This window comes from Corvus kubaryi, unplaced genomic scaffold, assembly GCF_017639235.1.
Source record: "Corvus kubaryi isolate FWS band 111438036 unplaced genomic scaffold, C.kubaryi_AGA036_p1.0 137, whole genome shotgun sequence".
NCBI lineage: Eukaryota > Metazoa > Chordata > Aves > Passeriformes > Corvidae > Corvus > Corvus kubaryi.
Window position 1 is genome coordinate 23831065 of NW_024580671.1, and position 23306 is coordinate 23854370.

The 23306-nt window shown below is 40.3% G+C and overlaps 1 protein-coding gene across 6 annotated transcripts in view; it reads right to left on the bottom strand.

Moving 5' to 3' along the window:
* Positions 1–469: 469 nt before the first annotated feature.
* PANX2 (pannexin 2) overlaps positions 470–23306 on the bottom strand; it is a 23992-nt gene continuing 1155 nt past the window's right edge. Inside the window, exons 2-5 of one of the 6 annotated variants that reach the window (XM_042018232.1) lie at positions 22879–23169; positions 4178–5629; positions 3141–3214; positions 2218–2303 (exon numbers count right to left, since the gene is read on the bottom strand). In XM_042018232.1, coding sequence (XP_041874166.1) covers positions 3183–3214; positions 4178–5629; positions 22879–23104 — 1710 coding nt within the window. In that variant the 5' untranslated portion in view covers positions 23105–23169 and the 3' untranslated portion in view covers positions 2218–2303; positions 3141–3182. Of the gene's footprint in view, positions 2304–3140; positions 3303–4177; positions 5683–12622; positions 12643–22878; positions 23170–23306 lie in introns of those variants that run through there. The other 5 variants (XR_006014434.1, XM_042018228.1, XM_042018231.1 and 2 more) reach the window with 5 other exon arrangements.

Genomic DNA, 23306 nt, shown 5'->3' on the forward strand with positions numbered 1-23306 from the left:
CCGAAGAAAACCTCCCCCCAGGGGAAGTACTGGGGCATTCTCACATAAGCCTGAATGTATATAAGCTGTCAAACTCGTTGTTGTGTGGGTCCTGACCCCAACAGATCAAGACTGCTATGATGACTCCACCCATGGACATACATTGCAACAATCAAGACTTTTTGCCTGATCCACGGGCAGTGACATATTTCCTCCCCACTATCTACTCTTGTCCTTTCCTTCTCTTTCTTTCCTCTCCCTATATATTTTCTTCGCCATATTTTTATAATTGTATAGAGAAGAACCAAAATGGCTACATACCTCCTTTCCAGTGCAACAAAATTATTTTAAGATAAACCTGCCTCATGTATGTACATTCAGTGTCATTTCACTCTAATCCACCCCAAGGGACCTATTGGCAAGAACCTCAGTTACCCTGCTTTAGAGGTGGGTTGTAACACTAAGCTAGGAAGTAGTACACATTAAAATATTCAGAATAATAGGCATTTATTTTCAGTGCTATTTTCATTAAATATTGGTATAATATATCCATGTCTGAGGTAATAAATTAAAAATAAACTCGAGATTTCAGTCCCATATTTGTGCTGCATATTTTTTTCTACCATTATACATAATTTTGAAGCAAACACACACAGCCTGTAATTCTGAATGCAGCTAGGAATATTATTTTAACACAGTCACTTTTTTGTTTCACTATAATTTTTCTGAGAATGGTTATTGCATGATACACTTTTAATAGACGTTTTAGTTATACTAGAATTTTCTATTAAATCACACATACCGTAATTATAGGAAGATGGGCATGAAGATGTGCTTTGAGCCAAGGATGGCAAATACTGATTCAGTGATAGCACATACTGCAGGATTCTTGTCTGCCTGCACTAGAGCCCAGATCCAGCAAAGCCATTTCAGTGTGTGCTTAGCTTTAGACATGAGTCATTTCAGTGTCATCCATGGCCTTAATTTGTGCTGAATCAAGGACTAGCCAAATCTGCAGAACAAATTCATAGACTTCTTTAACTGTGTGTTATTTGAAAACAGGTTTGCTGGTTTCACATTTTGTAAGATATTTTGTAATGACCTCCGTAAGATTTTTCATATCAGTGAAGCACCCATGAAAGTTTCTAACCTGGTTCATAAATACACTGTGAAAAAATAAGCAGCTACAATGACTCTCTTCTACACATTTTGTTAAAAGTAACACCTGGTTTGAAAAGTTATTAAAGTAATTTTTTCCATGGTAAAATATATTTAAAAAAATAAACTCTTAATTTAATCATCTTCCATCAAACATATAAGCATGTTAAAGGGCGGGGCATACTTCAGGTATTTTCATTTATAAATGCAAGAGATTGAGAGTATCAATCTTTTTGCACTTAAATGCTGGTGGTAGTAAGGCCCTTTCAGCTAAGTCTCCATCAAGCCCAACACCAGTGAGCTAAAGAAACAAATAAAACACAAATTTTGCTTGCATATAGCTTTGCCATAATCCTGAATTAAAAAAAAAAAAATCATCCCTGCTTAGAAAAGAACTCTTATTTAACTGCTGCCATTAAAAAATTATACCTCATCTCCATATTAACTTTAATCAGTGATTCTGAATGCAAACGATTTAAACACTTGCTAAAATTGCTGTGGCATGCCATTAGACTCTTAATGTTCATAAATTGTGCTAATTCCCCTTTAAATCAGGAAGCTATAGTTTAGAGTTAGAGCTAATGGTTGTCTTAGTGTTAAAGGTGTATTTCCACCAGATTTTTATTCTATTTTGCAAATGACTGACAGTGCTTATGACGTGATCCTGAAAAACTGTTTGGTGTTATTACCAGAAGCTATAGTCTGTGAGAAAACTCTCCATGCTCATGCAGTGAGTTGCATTGCTGAGGGACCATGGCCAGCACTGCCGTGGCCGTGGGCCTGGCCCGAGGCCGCCCGGGGCCGTCAGTACTCCACCGAGCTCACGATCGCCATGGGCTCGTCAAACGTCGCCAGCCTGATCTGCTTCGGGGTAGGGATGGACAGCATTTCCCCAGCGTCAGTTGGTGAGTGAATCCCATTGTCCATTATGTTTGAAACTTCCTCCTCATGGTCCTCGTACAGCGTGTTGATGTGCAGTAAAGGGTGGGCTGGGTTGCAGCTCAGTGCAGCTGTTGGCTCTGGCTTGACCTGGTTCAAAGCCATACTGGTGGCAGCAGCAGTTGTGGCTATATGGTTGTGGTTACACGTGACGAAAGCCGCAGCAGCAGGCACAGTTCTGCATGTCTCAGATGAGTATAGGATCTCTTTTGCAGGATGAGGGGTATCTAAAAGAGAACAAAACAGCCAGATAAAGGACAGGTAGTCTTTCACCCTTCTAGTCTATCAGTGAGGAGTGTCCTGAACCAATAAAAGTCATTGGTGGTCTTGCCACTGATTTCAGTGGGATAGGAAGTGGATCCCAAACTGAATTTCCTTGGGATCCTTTGAGAAATCCAAACAGGACTGTTTCAAAACAACAGGCTTGTAAGCTCAGGGAAACAGCACAAACAAGAAATGGGGTTTGTAAATCTCTCTTTTCTATGCATGCTCATGCTTCCTTATGTGAATGGTATTTTTGTAAAATGAAGGAAAAAAACCAACTGAAAAGTATATTTATTCCCCTCTACAGTCTGGCCAGTGTTTTTTAAACATTATGATTTAATGTTTTAACAAACATAATGACTATTGAAATCCACAGCATGGAATAGAAAAGGCACTGATATTTTCAATGTGAAAAACTAGTGGTTACACATTGTAAACCACTTGTCTGTAGAAAGAACTCAGCAATTTGACATAAACTGAAGTCTCTTTCCAGAAATTATAAGTTTACCTTACCTGATGGACTGCAATGTAGGTCTAACTCAAAAACAAAGTTGAAAATTTTTAATGTGAATGGGGAGTCACAGAGCCCCAAAACTCCGGTAATAATTTTTTGCCCTCAAAATATTCAAGCACTAATTTAGATGAAGGTAATTGAGACCAGAAAACCCCAGTAGTTTCGAGGAGTTGAAATCAGAGCAGGTGACTGGATAGGGAATGCTGTAGAATAGCTCACATGCACATTGGGGAGTTGGAGGGCTCTAAGGAGCATAGGGATTTGGAAGTGACAGAAACTTTTATACCTCAAATCACTTCTTTGCTGGGCAGTGGGGTGACGGTAGATGTCAGTCTGTCGAAGCCCAGAGGGAGGTCTTAGCTTGTAATGAGATGAGAGCCATTGCTTTAAGTACGTACAGATTTTTCTGTAACTTCAACTGCATAGTCCTTCTTTCTTATGTCAGTAGCTTACAAAAATAAACAAGAAGATATCTGTCTATCAGTTTATCTACTGATCTATCACTTTTCTTAATGCTCAAATGGCTTTCCTCATCACTCTAGCACCTAGCAATTATTGATATATTTGAAACACTCCTTTGAGTTAAGAAAGGGACAGGCTTTACATGACACACAGAGGAAACTGAAGAACAGAAAGAGCACCTCCTGTGAGGCCACATGGTAAGGGAATGGCAGAAATCCTGAATCCCTGACCAGCACCCACACTTCAGACCATCCATCCTCTGGTCCACATATGACACAGGGCAATTTAGTGTGCGTGAAGAACAACGTCAATGAGCTGAGTTTTGATTTTCTAGGTGACAAATATATGCCAGCCCCCAAGAGTTGGTAGTTTAAGAGGTATTTTTTCCACAGGCAGTTTTAACTGCCATTAGTAGTCTCCCACATTCCTCAGGGGCTATTGCTGCTCAGAGTACTGGTCATCTACCACAGTAGTTTCCATATGACTTGAAAATAAGGCAGATTTGAAACGTGCCAGGTGCTGGTGGAGCAGGAAGGGTATCATGGAAGCCAAACGCTCCTCATTTCCTTGGCAAAGCATGACCACATTTGTAGTTGTGAAAATCTGCTTACATTTGAAACATTACCCACACCAACAGCCTTCAGCCTGTTTTGTACAGCTCTACCTGTAATAATCCTTACCCTCCATATAGTTGTTAAAGAGAGAGAATCTCTATTTCTGAGGCTTGCAAGCTGTGAGATTACTAGCTATCCGCAAATCTAGCAAGGTAGGTCAAACACTTTCAATAAACTCTGAGTTCCTTAAGATTGCTATGTAAGTTATGGTCTGTGGAGATAGTATGGGCATTATGGCATACTGTACCTTTGAGAGAGGAGGTAACATGCACTACAACATTCTCTTCCTGGTTTAAAAATCCACCCTCTTGGCTTTTTGATGTAGGCATCGAGGGGATGGCTTGAACCTCTGGCTTGGGTTTTTTGCTACTAAGTATATATGGATGAACATCCAAGGAAAAGTGCCGTGTGTGCTTTTTTTCACCGCTTGTGCTTGGCATGGCGTTTGGCTCGCTCTTATGAGCGGACGATTGCTGTGAGGTTTTTGCAGCAGACTCCAACAAAGGAGCTATAAGGCTGTCTGTCGCTGTTTTTCTCCGCACAGGCTTCGGTTTATCAGGTTTATGGTTCTCAACCTTCATAATGGCTAACTGCTCCTTGAATGGCTGGGGAAGGGGGTTGGTAGTTGGGATCCATTTCATCTTCTTCCTTGGTCTCTTAATGATGAGTTGTTCATTAGCATCAATGTCTGCTGGATCAACGCTTGGGTCTATGGTCTGAATCCCTGAATCACGCATGGTTGGAGTGGCATCGTGATTGGACTGGGCCAGTGCTGCGAGCAGCTGGCGTACCACATTGTCGTACATCAGATCGCTTTCATTTGTAATAAAATCCAGACGGTTCAATGATTTTATGTGGTCCCTATTTTCATTACAAAACATGGCCAAAATATTGATATCACAAAACTGGGATTTCTGCCACTGTTTCTTGGTCTTTATTCCAACTTTGTTCAGTTTATCAAATATGAAGTTAGACTTGCGAAATATGAAGAGGTGAATCAAGTTGATGAGGATTATCAAGTTCATGAAGCAGAGGAGAACGATATCTACACCAGCAATAATCCGCTGGAGCTGGACAGATGGCAGTTTACAGTTCACTCTGATGTGCAATTTGGAGCTGCTCGTTTTGTCTGGAGGCTCCCCTAGTGCACATGTAAATTCATTTTGCTTCTGTGTAGCATAGTAGGTGGATAAGTATGTGATTGGTATGATGCTTAAAAAGATGATGAACAGATGTCTTGCAAGATAAAGCTTAGCTAAAAAGTTACTTCGTCCTCTTCTTTCCAGATATTTCTCAAACAAGTTCTGCTCAGGGCTTTTTTCTTTCTCTGCATTCTCAATTATTTCTCTTTTCTCTCTCTCAGTTATCCCTGGGCCTTTGGACTGAATCTGTTTCTCTATTTTTGGTGCGCGCCCTTCAGCTGCACGGTGGTAGCAGTTATCAATCTCCTGAAGCAAAAAATTAAGCTCTGAAGTCAGTCGAGTGGAGGCCAGAAATTCCCAGCCCAGAGCTGGAATGTACATTATCCCAGCAAAAGCCAGCAGTGCATAAGGTAGGAACTTATGCTCAAACAAGGAGGGCCAGTGGCTGGCATCAACTCCTGGCAAGGCATCTTTTAATTCTGTCCAACAATATCCTCTGGCATACAAGGCTTGATCGCGGGTGAAGTTGTGTGGTGTGTAACAGTATATTGGCTCCTCTGTATAACAGAGAGAAAAGTCACTGCTGTGCATTTAACCTACAAAAGGAGCTCTGGAAAATAAACATTTCAAATTATATCAATTTTATTTTTACTGTATCTTTACATGACCATTAAGCCCTCCACATCTATTAGTCAGCTCAGGCTGCACATATCCCCACAAGCCCTAAGGCAAAACTATTTACCTGAAAGTTTTAGAATGAACCTGAATTAGAAATATCAGCAAGAAATACGTATTTTGGTTTAATTACCTCTCTGAAAACAATATCCTAAGCAACTGTGACATGAACTCTGTAAAGCTAAAAGACCTGGTATTCACTACAAAGTCAGTAGCTGAGGATGTTCCATGCAAATGCTGAAATTTAGATGAAATTTAAGGTTCATCCCAGCTAAACATTGTTCTAAACAGAAAAAAGTTAGATGTAGCTTAAGGCATCATTTCTAATTATTATTGACAAATTCAACTCATTTGATATGGTAGAACAAAAATGAAACTCAAGATATACAATGATTTAGTCAACTGTATCCCTCTCAGCTAGTATTTTTGAATTAAAGTGTGACTGACCAGGACAGAATCTGGTGTGTTAACTATTTATCGGTATGAAAATTTAATTCTACATTTAAAACTGTAACACTGGGTTTTTCTACACAACGCGCAATTAAATGCAACTTGCCATCAGACAGTGCTACAGAATAAACAAATACTGTGGATCAAGAAAGAAATCAGACAAAGTAATAGAAGAAAAAGTATAGCAAGCATTACTAAATACACAGTGATGCAATTTTTCTCTCAGGAAATGTTCAAGTCATATTCTGTTGGAAGGTGGAAGGGTTTGTCAATGGAAATTACGCCATATAGTTGTCTATTTTAACATTCCTTGGTAAACATTTGTATTTTACCATCAGGATCAGGATGTTGAGATAAAGGGACTTTTATCCTGACCCAGTAGATAAATTATGTTCTTATATGATCAAATTTTTTCTAGCAATACAATACAATACTCTTTTTCTAGAAAGAGAGAAAAACTTGTGAAAGCAAAAGCAGCATTAATTTCCCAAAGAACAATGACCATTATGAAGACAGCCTGTTCAAAGAGGAACACCATGTTTTCATGTTTTGACAGGTAGAACAAAGAGAATATATTTTACAGTGTTCTGGTACACTTTAAAAAACCCAGAATGAGACCCATAGGAGGAGGCATGTTCTCCTAACTTGAGAATCACTCAAGATCACCAAGCTTGCTCCAGCTCTGAATGTAGTCTACAATTCAGATCAAGAACAGCTCCCTGGAAGAGAGTGGTGGCACTTTTCTCTTAATAATAAAGACGAAAACAAATGACTTCATATTGATAACAAGTAAAATATTAAAAATTGACAGGCAACTCCCCCTAATCTTTCTGGCTTAACAAACGACTCCTTACTTGACCAGTTACTTTTCACGTGTGAGCAAATCAAAAGTTAGTTCTTTGGTGTGGAGGTATAAACCTCTTCCGTGACCTAGAGAGACTTACATGCTGAGAACTGCACAAAAATTGTCTTTTTTTAAAAAAGTGATTCAGTGAGGATTCTTTCCTAAAAATACAACCAGCTTAATCAGAGTTGACAGAATAAATGTTGCTACTCAAGACAGCATGTAAAGTGAGTAAGCCCTGCAAATTCTTTAATATGGCTTTTGAAGACTATTTTAAAATCATCTAACTTCAGTCTCAGAGGAGAGCTTAAAGTATTCCCATTTAGACTATTTTTGTGTACTTACAGACGTGTTACAAGAAAAAGGCCCACTGACTCCCTTGGTTCAGAATTACATGCCCTCCCAACCCTACCCATGATGGGATGCATACAAAAAATTTAATCTCCTACTATCTAAGACTTATTGTAGAATTCCCCAGGAGACCAAACAGATTCCTATGTAAAAATGTTCCCATGGGAAAAAAAAAAAGGCAAAGCAGCCTGCTATGTTTCTCATAAGCAGATTTTTTTTGAACTGGGCATCCCTAAGCCCAGTAAAACTTTCCAATTTGAAACCAAGTTTCCTGCGGCATACATGGGTTCATTTCTCCTAGGTCTCAACATCACAAATACTTGGGAAAACAACAACAAGTATTCCTACAAATCAGCCAAAAGGATTATTTTTGGATTCATGCATGAGTTGCTACCATCAAATAAACTGAACAGTTCTTTCAGTTCTCTTCACCGAGACCCAAAAGCTAGGGTGACTTTCACCAAAATTGTATATATATACAACAACAATCCAACATATTTTTCTATTATAAATGAAAAAAAAGAAACAAATGAAAATGTCTTAACATTTACGTTCACATTGGACAGGTCACTGAGAGACTAACTTGGCACTCTATCCATTGCCACTGCTTTGGTGAAACGAGTCTGAAGAACTTCACAAGTCCAGTTTGGACTGACCAGCTGCATTACAGGCTATAAAATGAGGCTGTCCCAACCAGTAGGAAAAGCAAGTGTCAATTTACAAGAATTTGTTCTCTTCTCCTCTAATAAACATGTTTTTATCAATTGCCTGTGAGGTTGTAAAAGACCTCTAATTTATTTGGCCACCTGAGCACGGTGTCCCACGCTTAGTCAATGTTTTGTACCTTGTTGATACTAGTCTAGAATTTTCTTTGCATATTTGTAAAATTGGCATGATTTTCATTGCATGATATGTAAATCCCAAGACCCTTCAGATGAAAACCAATCCTCTGTGGAGTCAGTTGGACTTCTGATAACTGACTGAAGTGGGAGCAGTGGGGTTACAACACAATTTTATTCAAACAGTATTTTCTAATACAGAATCATAGAATCACAGATTGGTTTGGGCTGGAAGGGATCTTAAAGATCACCTAGTCCCAGCCTCCCTGCCATGGGTAGGGACACCTTCTGCTAGACCAGGCTACTCAAAACCCCATCCAACCTTGCCTTGAACACTTCAAGGGATGGGGCTGCCACAACCTCTCTTGGCATTATCTTTGAGCCCTATTCACTGTCAGAGAATGCCATAAATTTTGGTAAAGTTACTCCACAGGGATATTTAGCTTAACCCTCTCGCCACAGAACTTGACTCACAAAGCATACAATCAGACTTGGAAGCTCATTCTTCTAGAAAATTGTCCAGACACTGGAGAAGAGAGGAATTCCCTTCTGAACTGATCCAAAGCAAAAGACTCATTTAGCTGTTGCCTGGACAAAGAACCTGTCTCTCATCATTGACAAGAGGCTGCCAAGCAGGATCCACACCAGGGTTTGAGTTAGCTTTTGCGAATATTACCTCTCAGGAAATGGCAGTATTTAACCTGGCATTTAAAAAACACCCTGAAGGTGTTTGATCCAGGTATGGTAGTGTATGGAACTGTTTCTTTTCTACTGCAGCCTGTGTCCATCATTAATTAATGAAAAAAACCCCACCACGTCAATAAATAATCCTGTTCGTTATGAAAGTTGGCAATAACACATAGCTGGATCTGAACATGCAGATCTGATGAGGACAGCAGAGGAACAAGTTGTTCTCACACATATAACTCACTTAGCTGTGAGACCCCTGCTTAATGCAATTTCAAGAAGGCACAGCAGATTTTTTTTTTTTTTGGTCTTACAATATTCTCCTGATAGGTAAGTAGCATTAAAAAAAGATTGCAGAGGTGTTAAAACCATAGCTCTGATGTTTGATCATGCAATACAAAAAAAAATTACTTGCTTTTAACTTAATATTTATAAATATAGACAGTTCCTATTGATACTCTTCTTGCACCCTGAAAATTATTAAGCTGTTTATGAAGGTCCTTTCTCATATAGCCATTCCAGCCACCATGAAACAGTTTTTTCCTGAGACGCCACAATTTAATTGTGTATGGTGTAACTGTTCAGTTGTGTAGGAAAAATACAAGGAAGTAAGGTCTTGTAAAGAGAATTTTTTAAAAGCATAGCCATTATTATGGCTAAGTGGATTGGTCACCCTCTCAAAATGTTGTCTAGTCTAAAGCCCATAAAAATAATCTGCCCCTCTGTTCCTTGAAAGCTATATTCCTAATAATTACTACACTGGGAAAAAAGGTCCTTTATGGTAATATGAGTTTTTTTATACTAATTTAAGCCTAAGCATGCACACTAAGAAGCTTCGTTTCCCTTTTTTCAATATGTCAGATGTTTACAACAATTGTACATAAATACATTTTATCCTGCTCACTATGCACCTAAGTAGCTTCTAGAAATCCACAGAACTATCCTCTAGGATAAGGTAGGAGAGAGATCTCACTGCATTTTTCAGACATGCAATCAAGATGAAATAATCAACACAGAATTACTTAGTTGTGTAATATAACTGATTGTGTTATGCCACTTGAAAGATTAAAATCCCTCAGCAGCTAAGTTTTTTCACATGCTCCATTCTGCACCATCTCATCCTATCACTTTAAGTATTACTTTAATGGAGAGAAGTGACTTGCAGGAGGTATTGTGGTATAGAAGTCATACCTCAGGGGAATGAAAGTGTATGGCTGCAGAAGACACTCAAGGTGCAGAAGACATTTCAAGGAGGGAAAAGGAAGGGGCTGTGCTCAAAAATACTCTAGAAAAAATCTAAGCAGACAGTATGGAAAGGAGTGAAGTCAAAGTACTGAAGATAGGAGCTGTCAAGTCTACTGCTTTTAGAAAAGGCTTGTAGAAATGCTTGTGGGCTTCCTGCAGGCACATGCTCCCACTCCGACTGTTCCCAATCCAAGGTCAGCCACCTACTTTCAGTAGTTCCCCAACCTCCATATACTTCAATAATCCTTTGACTGGCCTCTTTGAGAGGCCCTGAATTAAACACCATTTTTCAGGCTGCAAGTACTAGGCGTGAAAATATGTTAGAAAAATAAATCTCCTGCTAAATTTCAAACTGGAGTTATAATACTCCAGGTTATGGATTCCTCAAGAAAGGGGATGGAATGCTGAAGTTTGGGGTTGCAACTCCTGTAAAACTTCCCACTACAGAAATGAATCTCAGATCTGGAAATGGAGTTGCCAATGGAAAAATCTGATGACAGCTGTTCCTACACCATTTCCTGAAGTTATACTCCAATGCAGAATCATAGAAATGCTGAGTCCCACATCCCACTCAAAGCAGGGTCAAGACTGGTTTCAGACCAGCTTGATTAAGGCTTTGTCAGTCTGAAAACCTTGAAAGACAGAAGCTACTCAACCTGCCTGTGCATCCTGCTCAGGCAGGGACAATGCTTGATTGTCCTCAAAGTGAATTTTCATCTTCTTTAGGTCATGTCCAGCAAGAATGGCTGATCCATGCAGCAGTAATTTTTTCATTTTTGAGAAATGGCCATTTCCAAAAATGAATGCAATGGCCAGTTGCACCAAGAACACATCCAGTAAAATACAGCTAGAAGGCTATCACAGACATATACGTGGCTAGAGCTCAGGCCTCACTACGGCATCTCAAATGAAGGAAGAGATGCCAGAAGCACAGCTCACCAAGGAAGCCATGTGTGGGGGGGTGTGTGTGTGCATACATGTGTGTACTTGCCCATCTATAACAAGAAAGACTTTGCAAGAAATGTGGCCTGGTTTATGGTACACAGAAATGACACTGACAAGAAGATATGGTGAAACTCTAGATAGGCATCATTCTCCATTGTCTATGCAAAGTCAAGATTTTACAGGTCTTCTTGGGAAAGTGAGTGAATCGCATCTAACACACTCACCACTTAAAGATAAAAGTGACAATCTCTTAGCATTCAATGTTGTACAAAGTCAGACCTGCTCCTGAAAAGACTTACGGAACTGCATGCATTGGGCATTTCCCTTAAGTCTATGTGATTACCACAGTGCGTGGTAATTGTCACATGCATCTCTCTTTGAAGAACTGATGCTGTAGTTATAAAGCTTCTAAAATATTATTATGAGCAAAAGTTATTTAAGTAAATGTGGACAACACATTTAGAATGCTTTGGTAGGCATTACAAAGAAAAGAAAATATTACTAATAAACAGTATATGCTCCTACATAACTGGGCAAATGACTTCTTGTAACTACTGCATTCCCAGTGGAATACAGTATATTTGCCCAAAGCAAAATATAAACCATGATAACAAACAGCATATGCCTCCTGTGACCTCCAGCTTTATGCATTTACTCTAGAAAAAGAAATCACACCTCATTAATCTTCCCACTGAAATACATGATTTTAGCATTTCAGTGCAGTAATTGAGTAACACAGAAGAAACAGTAAAATTTTCCAACAGCAGACAGAGAAAATGAAACAGATTTCAGAAAATATAATTCAAAAATGAAAAAAAAGAAAAATCTTGTGCTTGTTACACCAAGGCAAAGGTAAGTATGCCTCTTGTGTGAAGATTCCTTCAAGGATCTAGTAAGCATTCAGTGTGACTGCCATTACCTCACACTGGATATAGGCAGCAGTACTGGTGATTGGTGCTGCTGAACAGGCTGGATCTCCCAGCCCCTGGACAAGTGTCTCAACACTCATGCTGCAGACCCAAGCTAAGTATTAGGTAAGTATATTGATAAGTACACTTACTGAGTTAAATATACTACAGACTCACCCTAGCCTAGTGCTTCCTAGCAACTGGCATTCTGCCCCCTTGAAGAGAGCTGCTAAACCATCCTCATACCTGTGCCCAACCTGCCTGTGAAGATAAGCTGGCAATCCAGTCAAGATCTCTGCAGCACTCCTTGTGCAGTCCCTCTCACTTGTCTCTAAGGAGAAATTCAATGTTTAGGTAGAATCTCTGAATCTCCCTGCCCATCACTTCCCAGTACACGCATTTCTAACAGACAAAATAAATTAGAAACTCCCTGAATTCAGCAATAAATGCCAGTATTTAACAAGGGTATTCCTTATCAAACTGCTTTGTGGCACATACATGTAAGCAATCTGACATACATGCCTCATTAATCTTCCTAAAAGGATTGCACAAGAAAGCAGGTAGCAAACTGTTTATTTTCAGAAACAGAAATAATTTATTTAGTACTTTTTCAGCAATTTTTAAATGGAAAAGAAGAAATGTCCTGGATCCTCTTCTCTCTGGAAAAAAGAATAAAAAACATTCATGTTACTGAGGTTGAAAATGTAGTCTAAGAAAGTAAAATATTATCTAAACAGTATACATGTTTTCTATCCCAGTCACACAGCCCACAAGGAATATGTAAGTCTGCTTTGAATGATTTTAACAAATGCTAGCTAATACCCAAATTAACTGTCAGCAAAAGGAAAAACTCAATTTAACTAGTTTATTTCAACTACTTTATTTAAAGGATGTTTAAAGGTTAGAAGTTAGTACAGAGTAAGGATGGATCCCTGAAATTACTTTTGTGTATCAACTCTAGTCATACAGTCCTATTGAACTCCCTGAGTTTACTCATATGAATGAGAAAACATCCAGAAAACCAAGCCTTAACTTGGCAAGCTAATTATTAAGAATTACTAGTTTTACTGAAATGAAAAGACGATACCTTTACCTTTCTTAGGGAATATTCTTTCCAAATCTGAATACAGGTTCCATGCCCATGAAGTCTTCCTAAGGTACAAATTTCTCCATGATCAGCAAGGTAAGGTAAGCCTTTTTTGCCCAATCTCTGAAACCACTTGTCCTGTTTAAGAAAAAAATCTTGAAAAGAGAGTCCCTGAAAAAATGAGATAGGAAACCACTGCTGCTATTAGCTTTTATTGGCCTATAATCTATAAGAATTAGTCATAATGAGTGAGATGTAGATAAGCAATTTCAAAGATTGATAGGTACCACAAGGGTAACTGCACTGCAAGGGTAGCAGCAGGTCTCCCTGTATCTCCACTTTGGGTCTTTTTGCCTTGCAGGACAGCTGCTTGAACTGCATATATTTTGGATCTGTAGAATCAATGAATTAACAATGCACTTTCCTAGTGTAGATATAAACTTACAGAACATATTCCCTGTATGTAATAGATACTGGCTCTTCTAAAAGTAGCTGGTATGCTCACCCTTACCTGCAATCTGAGGCTTTTTACACCTGCCCAGGTTAGTCAGGAGGGAAAGGCACCTGCTCCTGCTTGTCTGGTATGTTGGAAATAGCAACTATTATGTGGAAGGTGCAGAAACACTTAAACGAAATCCCTTAGGCTGCTCCTATAGAGGAATGTTTCCTCAATAATGAGCTGCCATCTACCATGTGGTGGCCATGGTAAAGTCACTGAAAAGGGAGCTTATTTATAGTGACTGGACTATTGACGCCGGGATTTGAGGGAAGGTTAGATCTGAATTTAAAGGAATGTATTAATCTAAATATAATTAATGAAATTCAGCCACGCAGCCAGTCCTACAAAAGAGATCTGAATAACATTTACTTCTAAATTTAGCGCTTACATGAGGAGGTGAGTGGAATTTCAGTGATGTACAGATCTTGTGCATAGGAGAAGTAGTAAGGTGTGAAAACAATATTTTAATGTTTTGCAAAGGTCAAAAATTGCCCTCTAGAGATGAAACCCCAAAGCAACTACATGCACTCAGACAGTATGATAATGTGGAGTAATACCCGAAGTAAACTGTAAGAATAAATGCTGAAATGAAATGAATCATGAAAATCCAGTGAAACCAACGATACATGAACAATGCTGGCTTCTTAAATCAAGGGTCAAGTACAAAATACAACCACAGGAAGCAACAAGAAACAGCAGGTTCATTCTACTGCATTACTGTTATTTAATGACTAGAAATTAAAAAGATGGCTTGTATTAAGTACCTCTTGGCTTAAACACAGCACCCGGAAAAGTCCATATTGAAAAAGAAGAAAAGACCAACAGTTATCTCATTAAGTAATAACATTATTTTAATAACATAGTATTTAGAGGACAGAGATGTCTGGTCTAGTGCTTTTGGAAAACCAGTTCCTCCGTGAGTAGAGAAATTGGGTTTTGTGAAGTATCAGAACTATTTCAATTCATCACAGCAGAGACAGAAGAATCCGCCACCCAAGGCTCCCAGGGGCTCTGCCAGTTCCAGTGTGGAGGTCTCCTCACCTCCTGAAGAAAACATGCATCTCACAGAAGGTAAGGTACCTCAACCTCAAAATGTGAAATAATTACTTCATCATAAAACTAAAATGCTCCAGAAATAGTCACTGAGCTCTGAGCTGCACAAACCACACCACACATCCCAGCACCTGGCTGCAGCGCTACTCCAGGAGCTTTGAGTCTGCATTACAGGCTTGGTGCCACTAAAGGAAAGCAAACAAATCCCCAAAGCTTGCTATTGTCATGAACAGCTGCATTTCCCCATTGAAATGCAAGAGTATAATACATGCCTGGGACAAAATCCCCAATGATGTAAATATGTTCCCTGATTTCAATGTTTTTCTTAGAATAAATCCTGTATCATGTGGGGAAAAAAGGAATCTACAAGAATCATGCCAGTCTGCTGTGAAATTATTCAGCTTTTGTAATTAAACATGTATACATACTGAGGATGTCCACTGCAGCTATTTTTAATACTGAGAGAACCCAAGGAACTCAGCGATGATGCAGATTCTTCCTGAAGACTTTTATAGCTCTAAGAAACCACACAAGCTGAAATATCCTATACATCATGGATGCGTGATTTCTATCTAGTTTAGAGACAACAAAGAGCCTCAAATACTTCAGGGTAGCCTTGAAAAACAGTCTTGACCTTACTCTTATTTATTCACAAGGTTTCCTCTTGACAAAGGTGAATAAATTAAGTAGCTCTTAAACAAAAATATTTTTGACCATCTGGTTAAATCTGTTGGTTCTCTGAAAGCATGTTGTAAGCTAAATTTCATCCATATTTTGGACCTCTTCCCACATATGACTCTTGAAAAAATGAAGGGTTTAATAATGCAAACAGGGTCATTAGAAACATAAAAAATGATTATGTATGTGTGTTGATGAAGTCTGAGAAATGGAATTTATGACAGAAAAATATCTGCAGTTGCTAGGAACTGCAGTGGAGTGATTACACAGGTATGGCTCATGCATTTCCTCAAGAATACCCTTCTATTTACCATTCACCTGTTTAACTGCAAAATCTTTAAATGGTCAAGACTCAGAGTCTCAGCTAGTTTATCTTGTGCACATCTCGTGTTTGTATGTGTGTAAACTGCCCTTATCCTTTGGGAAAAATTCCATCAGCAATGCAAACAGCCAGCAGCTGAACTGATGTCAGCCTGTGGGTGCTTTTACCATTTTAGTTCTTTTAAAAATATGTGCCAAGAAAGCACTTAAGTAGTACTGTGACACTCCTTAAATTCTCTTTTCTCTGCTAATATCACCTCAGAAATAATTTCTGCACTGGTGTCGTCAGTTTGTCATACATTAAACAATCTGGCTCTCTACTCTTAGCACTAACAACGGTCACTTGGGAAAATGTCATCTTCACCTTCTTTAAGTGCAGTTGGAGAGAAAAAATGGAGAGTTATATCAAAAGCTATCTATTAGGTAACTCACCTAAGTAAGCATATGTAAATATCCTGCCACAATTTACGAAATACAAATTAGGAAAGTTGACCAGAAATGCAAAATAAAACTGCATCTCATAATATAAAAATCTGACATATACTATTTCAAACATCCTGTAGGGTGAAAAGTGAAAAAGACATTGAACTCATGCATATACTGTATTACACAGTAATGTAAGCATTGCTTATGCAAATAATTACAAAACAGAAAATAAAACCTTGAACCTTGAACTGACACTTCATTAAACTTACTATTTCCTTCCATTGCTTTCTTATGAAAAATTTCTAGCAGAAGGATGGTAGAGGGCTGAACTATATAACTGCTAAGAGACATAGAAATACAGTATTTTTGAACAATTTTTTTTTGTATTTTGTAGGCACTGTTTTAAGGACCTAGCAAGAAAACCAATACCAAAGCTTGGCTTTTGACTGAAATATAAAAATCAACTGGATGAATGCTTTGCTTTATTTTAATAAAGTACTGACATTTAACAGCTTTGGTGGGAAAAGCAAACATGATTGCAAAATGCAAAGAATAATTCTCTGTGAAGAGAAAGCATGAGGCACTGTACAAGAGGGATATGACTTAGCAATAACTGTGACAACATCAGTTTGGAAACCAAAATATTTCAATATTGTGAAATTAACACAACAAAGCTGGCAATTTAATCTCCTTTGGAACCCACTACTCTCTCATCCCTTACAGAGAGAACTTCCCACAGACATTATTGATGGGGTTGCTTCTGAACCCAGCACAACACTGAACTGGAATATTTAAACCACTCACAAAAACCTTAAGCGATACAAAAAAACTAAGCAGCACATCATGAAAGCCAAGTGTCTCTTAATCTACTGGATTACAGAACCCTGTCTTGGAAGTTCAGCAAATGCCATGAGATGCTCACTACAAAAGGCTCCACCTGCTGCTGGCAGCACCACTGCCACTCAGGGAGGACAGGATACAGCACTTGCCGACCCAGCAGCATCCTACCTGTGGCTGTGCACTGTGTGCTCTAGTACCATGGCAAAACCAGGGAGACTGAAGGATAAAAACCACATAGAACATCAAACAGACCCACTTAAAACTGGCAGTGAATGTTGCAGTCTAATACTCCACATTCTGTGCATTTTGGAAAGGAAGTGAAAATGGAAAGGCTGACAGACTAATCCTGTTTATCTATATCCATATCACTCCAGACTGACCATGCCTTGACAGGAGATACTGAAACACTGTAACTAAAATCCATTTCTGAAAATCAACACAGACTATAGCTAGACTAAGACTATGTACCTTAAACCCTTACCTTCTAACTCTTAGTTACAACTTTGGTGTTACCATTTCTTTCACTAAGTATTAACCTGAGACTGACTTAGGTTAACAAAGAAACACTTTCAATAAAAAGAACCCCAAAACCTTTATTGTAGGAAAGGGAACAATCCAGCAGCATTCAATGCAGCTAAAACGGAAAGACAAAAGCGACAACCTATACTTACAGACAAAAAATTTGCTTTACCACCAGGCAGTTCCTGGTACAGTCACCTATGCATGCACTGGGACAGAGCAGTACTATCAAATCTGAACTCTCCATTCATATTGGTTGTGTTTTACTTCTAGTTTGCACAGGAATAACTAACTTCTAGGAAATAAAAAACTAGGTATGAGAAATCAAACCTCCACAGGGTCAAATACAAGCATGGACCTCTGCAAAGCACTGCATATACACCTGCATAAGCTCTCCAGAAGATGCCTAAGACTATACAGGGTGCGATGGGGGTTATGTCACTGTTCTGACACAATTTCAAACACATTTGCTCTCATATTTAAACAAAAAAAATTTAGTTGTTGTCTTTAAGGCAGTAATTTTCAAACAAAAACAAAGAAAACCAAAGTTCTGTTGGGACCACCAACTTCACGGATTGTTACCTCATCAAGGACACTGTTATAGGAGAGGATTCCTTTAGCCTATGCTGCCTTCTGTAGTCATGGTCACCAGGGCCAAGAGCCCTGTGACTCCAGGAAACCAGGAAACTCACAGTTAAATAAAGATTCTGTCCACTAGGTGAGAGAAAAACTTTCTTTATTATCCTCAAGGTCATCATACACTGGCCTCTAAACAGAGGATATGCCGGTTTTATACAAAGTCTGTTCATGGGTGAATTTTAGAAATTCTTTTGTGACTGCTCACGTGGGCTTTCTTTCTGTTGGGCAGCTGAATATTGCTCTTCAATGACTTTATGATGATCTTATGCTCAGTATAAATATGGCTCATGGATTTATTTTAATTAACTTTCTAGGGGTGTCCTTTCTGGAATCACACTGGTTTGCTTGAAAAACAAAGGAGAATTAGGTGACTCAGAAATAACAGTGTAGGAGGTTAGCTACTAGTGACTTTCTTTCCTCCTGTGAAAAAGTTTAGGAAGTGGAGGCCAGTGGAAAGAATCGTATCTTACTTCAGCCATCAGAGTGAACTCTTGTCCCCATTGAAATCAATGGTCAGACTCTTACTGCCTCCTTTGCAGCCTGAATTTAACTTCCAGGAGCACATCCTGGTAGTGTGTCTTTGCCTTCCCTCTGCACAGAGTTCAATTCCACCCCAAATGCACTGCCATCTAGTAGTGAAGTATGGAAACAAAATCTTATCTCCCAATATATTTTAGCTACATTACAGATTCATTCATAGGGCAAAAGCACACCAAAGATGACAGCCCCTTTTTTCACCCTGAGTCAGACTGTAAGGACACCAAGCATCCAGGGCTGCATAACATGGGAGGGTGGCCAGCAGGTCGAGAGCCCCCTACTCTATTCTCGTGAGACTCCACTTGCAGTCCTGCATCCAGCTCTGGAACCCTCTGCACAGGAAAGATCTGCCTGAATGAGACCAGAGGAGGACCATGAAAATGATCAGAGGGATGGACTTCTATGACCAGCTGAGAGACTTGGGGTTGTTCAGCCTGGAAAAGAGAAGATTCCAAGAAGACCTTACTGATGCCTTTTAGTACTTAAAGTGGGCTTTTGAGAATGATGGGGACAAACTTTTTAGCAGGGCCTGTATCACAGGACAATGGTTTTAAACACGAAAAGGGCAGCTTCAGATTGGATATAAGGAAGAAATTTTTTACTGTGAGAGTGGTGGGGCACTGGAACAGATTGTCCAGAGAAGTTGTGGATCTCCCATCTCTTCAAGGAACTGCTCGAGGCCACACTGGACAGGGCTTTGAGCAGCCTGGTCTAATGGAAGGCATCCCTGTCCATGGCAGGGAGTTGGACTAGATGATCTTTAAAGTTCCTTCCAATCCAAACCATTCTATGACTTTATGATACATTTAAGAGAAGAAAAGCACAACATCTAGTTTAAAGTCTTTTGTAACACATTAAGTTCAGATGAATTGTGATTTTTTCAGAATATTGGCATAGTATCTGCTAAACAATTAGGTCTTGGCTCTTATGCTACTAAAATGACATTTGTCATGTAATTTCTCAAAAGAGATGTAAAGATCAGAACACTCCAATTCATGGGCAAACAAATCACTTACATGAAGAGCACACACATTTACCTAAACAATGACTTCGCCCACGGCACTAAAACAACAGAATTAACTAAATAACTTTATCTTCAGCCACAGGAAAAATACAGCAAACAATATATTATACTACAGACATAATGATTTTTAAGATTGTCAATTACAATCTTTTACATAAACACCATGCTCTTCCTGCATCCTCTGTTGTAGGGCTGACCTTTGCTTTCATATGTGCTTCCCTGCAGCCTCTGGCCCCAGAAGACTTACTGCTGCCTGGGGACTCCCAGGCTTCCCACGATGGTGGGGTGCCTTCCGCAGAGCCCCAGGGCAGAACACCCACCCTGCTTGGCCAAGCAATTCTCACTACACTTGTTGGACAGACTGTATAGTTGGTCTTGACTGCACTTTAAGCTACACTTTGCATATACATAAACTCAAAGGTCAATCAGTGAGATATCTCCTCTACCCACTGATCATGAGGGTTCTTCCAATCCTCAGCAAAAAGGTTTTGTGAGAAACCACTGCGTTTAGACAACTACACTTTAATGTCTCAAGTGCACACATCATTGTTCCAAAAGTTTTACCGATACTGATTAAGTAAGATGGTACAGACCCCAGAAAAGGGGTTTGTTTTCAATTTAGTGACATGATGGTATCTTCACACGGCTTGCACTGGATATCATTAACAGAATGAGAAATAATAGCAAGTAAAGATAAGCATACAAGGGCCCAAAGCAAAGTTTGGGAAGCTACTATGATATTCACAACCAAGGGGCAGTAGGTACTTTACTCAATTACATCAGCAAAGTTTGTACTTGCATAGCTACTAGTTAAATTGCACAGAAGGAGCAGTATCCAAAGCAAACAAAGTTAGAATTTTTTCAAGATCAGTGACAGTGTATGAGTGAAAAAACACAAACTGTAGAATCAGTAGTAAGTACAAATCCAGCTGAACTATTGCTATTACCAGGGTCAGTATCTCTGGACAAGCATGACTTAGTAGAGAAGTCTGAGTAAACACTGTTTTGTTAAAAGAGCAACATCTGATTAAGATCACATTAAAATTAATGTAAGTTCTGCTCTTGAACTCCGTGGAAGCAGAATTGAATTCACTAACCCTGAACTCTTTGACTCAAGCCTAAAAAAAGTATCTAGTTTTATTAGACCTCTAAAGAATTTCTATTACATTCTCTTGCATAATTTTTTTCTTTTTCTCATATTATTTTTCTAACTGCAGACCATCTGAACAAATACACCATCATATGAGAGAAAAATGTTATCCCACATTTTCCCAGAGACATAAGGGTGTTTTTTCTGTGTTGCCTTGTAAGTTTTGTCCCAGCAGGAGACAATAGGCTACTTTATCTGCTCTCTATCTTACTGGGTCAAATCAGCATACACAGCCCATAAGTAAGCATAAGTGATATTGTTTTCAGTCCTTCTGAAAAACAAATCTGGAACACAACTATCAGCCTAGAGAATAGTCTTCCACAGCACAAAATAAACTCAGCAGCGGAAATACAGGCAGATGCAAGCAAATTAAATAGGCTCTCTTTCTTCTGTATGTGTGTGGACTACAGTTTAGCCTTGGAGAGGGACATCCACTGTATAAATCTGAGTCTCAGACTTGATTCTTCCTCCACAATCTGCAGTCTCAGATGACTTGTTCATATGGAGCAAGTTACTGCTGGCTGACCAAGCAGTGAGTCAAATCAAAGGGCTTCTCCTAGGAATCTTGCACTATGTCAAGGAACACACATGATGGGGGACATGACCTTGCCTGCATCCAAGGTTGTCTTTAGGCCTACTGAGGTTCAAATCTGTACATTTCAAACAGTATGAAAACATATGTGTAAGTATGTACTCTCGTGAGCTGCTGTAGGATTGCCTTTTTATTAGCTTAGTTCTCTACAGAGGAAGGGATCACAAAACTCTTGCATTCCACAGAGGATCCTCAAGGGTGACCTTGAAACCTGCCTTTCAGTTGCTATGAAGAGTCAGTTTTCATGTGACCTGTAAACATGGTTTCTCCAAGATACCTCCAGAAGACCATCCAAAAGATGAGGTTCTTATTAACTGTGGCTTAAGATCTTGAGCTTTATATCTATGTTTTTTAAAAACTGAGGTAGATCGAAAAAGTTTTAACTATAATTAGGAAAAATCTCCAGACTCCATTTGCAAGCAGTTATTCTTCTAGGTGATTTAACTTTACCTCATAATGAAAACAAGTATTAAGGATATTAAGTGTTGGAAGTCAATCCCAAAGCAGCATGCAAAGCAAGAGCCTGATTCTGGTTTGAATACAGCCAATTCTCACCAACCTCACAAGATACAGACTGCCAGGTCAGTCCTGTACATTAAAGTGCTAATAATTTCCCATGGATCTTCAGTATGGAGCCTCAAGGAACATTAAAAGCAGTCATGCACTGGCAGCTACACTCATCAAGCCTATAATCCATACAGCAAAACAATGTTTACATATTCAATAGCGGCCCAAAAGGTGTCATAACAGTTTACTGGATCAGTAATTTTCAAGGCTCACCAAAACTTGACCTTCTGAGACTGGTGGTGATGGGCACTCAAACCAGGCTTTTTAAACTGTTACCAGTTTATGCAAGATGTCGGCCCTCAGCAGAAACTGACACCAAGGATTTCCACTGTCACAATACGGCAAAGCACATTGCCTGGGGCTCCATATATAGCATCAGTCTCCATGAAAGCATCAGCCTTTCCCTGGCAGGCCAGTTAGCACTCACGTTGTGGATGCCTGAAGTAACATCAGGACAACACTTGACATCAGCCAGGGTCCAGCTCAGGACCTGTCCAGGATCCACCTCAAGAAGCATGAGCCTGCTGTGTCACCCATGCCAGCTCTCAGCTGCTGCTGGGCAGTGGACACCTCCCCACGCTACTGCTGCCTGCAGGCCAGTGACCCGGGCCTGCTCGCCAAGGGGGGTGGTTGGGGATCCCTCCCCACCGCTCGCCCGCCAGCCAAGGCAAGAGGCAGCAGCTCTCCCCGTTAGGGAGCGGCCAGGACGGCGACACCACTGCCCTGCCCGCCAGGGCAACACCACTGTCCTGCCCGCCACGACGAAGGGCAGTGGCCGCCTCCTGAGCACAAATGGCTCTTAGGCAGTGGCCGCTGCCGCCCTCCCGCTGTCCCCACCCGCCAAAGCGAGGGCTGGCTAACATCTCTCAGCACCAGTGGCCTCGTTTAGCAGCCACTGGGACACGACCCTGCCCGTCCTGCCGCCCTTACCGGCAAAGTTCTTGGTGAAGACGAGGGTGACGAGGAGGATGGGGATGAGGACGGTCCCGATGGTGACCACGCGGTCGAAGGGCAGCTCCAGCTTCAGCTGGAGGAGCAGAGCCGCCAGCGCGCCCGCCTTGTCATCCTGCTGCCCCGGCAGGATGAGCTCCTTCAGCTTCTCGCCCGCCAGCAGCGCCGTGGCCATGTCGGGGTGGTTATCGATGATGTGTTGCATAAGCAGCGGCGGCGGGCGGCCTCACGCCGCCGGGCTTCCCCGGGGACGGGCGGCGCCCGCCCGGCCTGCGGGGACAACACCGACAGCGGTGACGGCGGGGCCGCGGCCGGGCTGCGCTGCCGCAGCGGCACCGTTTTTTTTTTTTTTTTTTTTTACTCGTCACCCTCGTCTTCACCAAGAACTTTGCCGGTAAGGGCGGCAG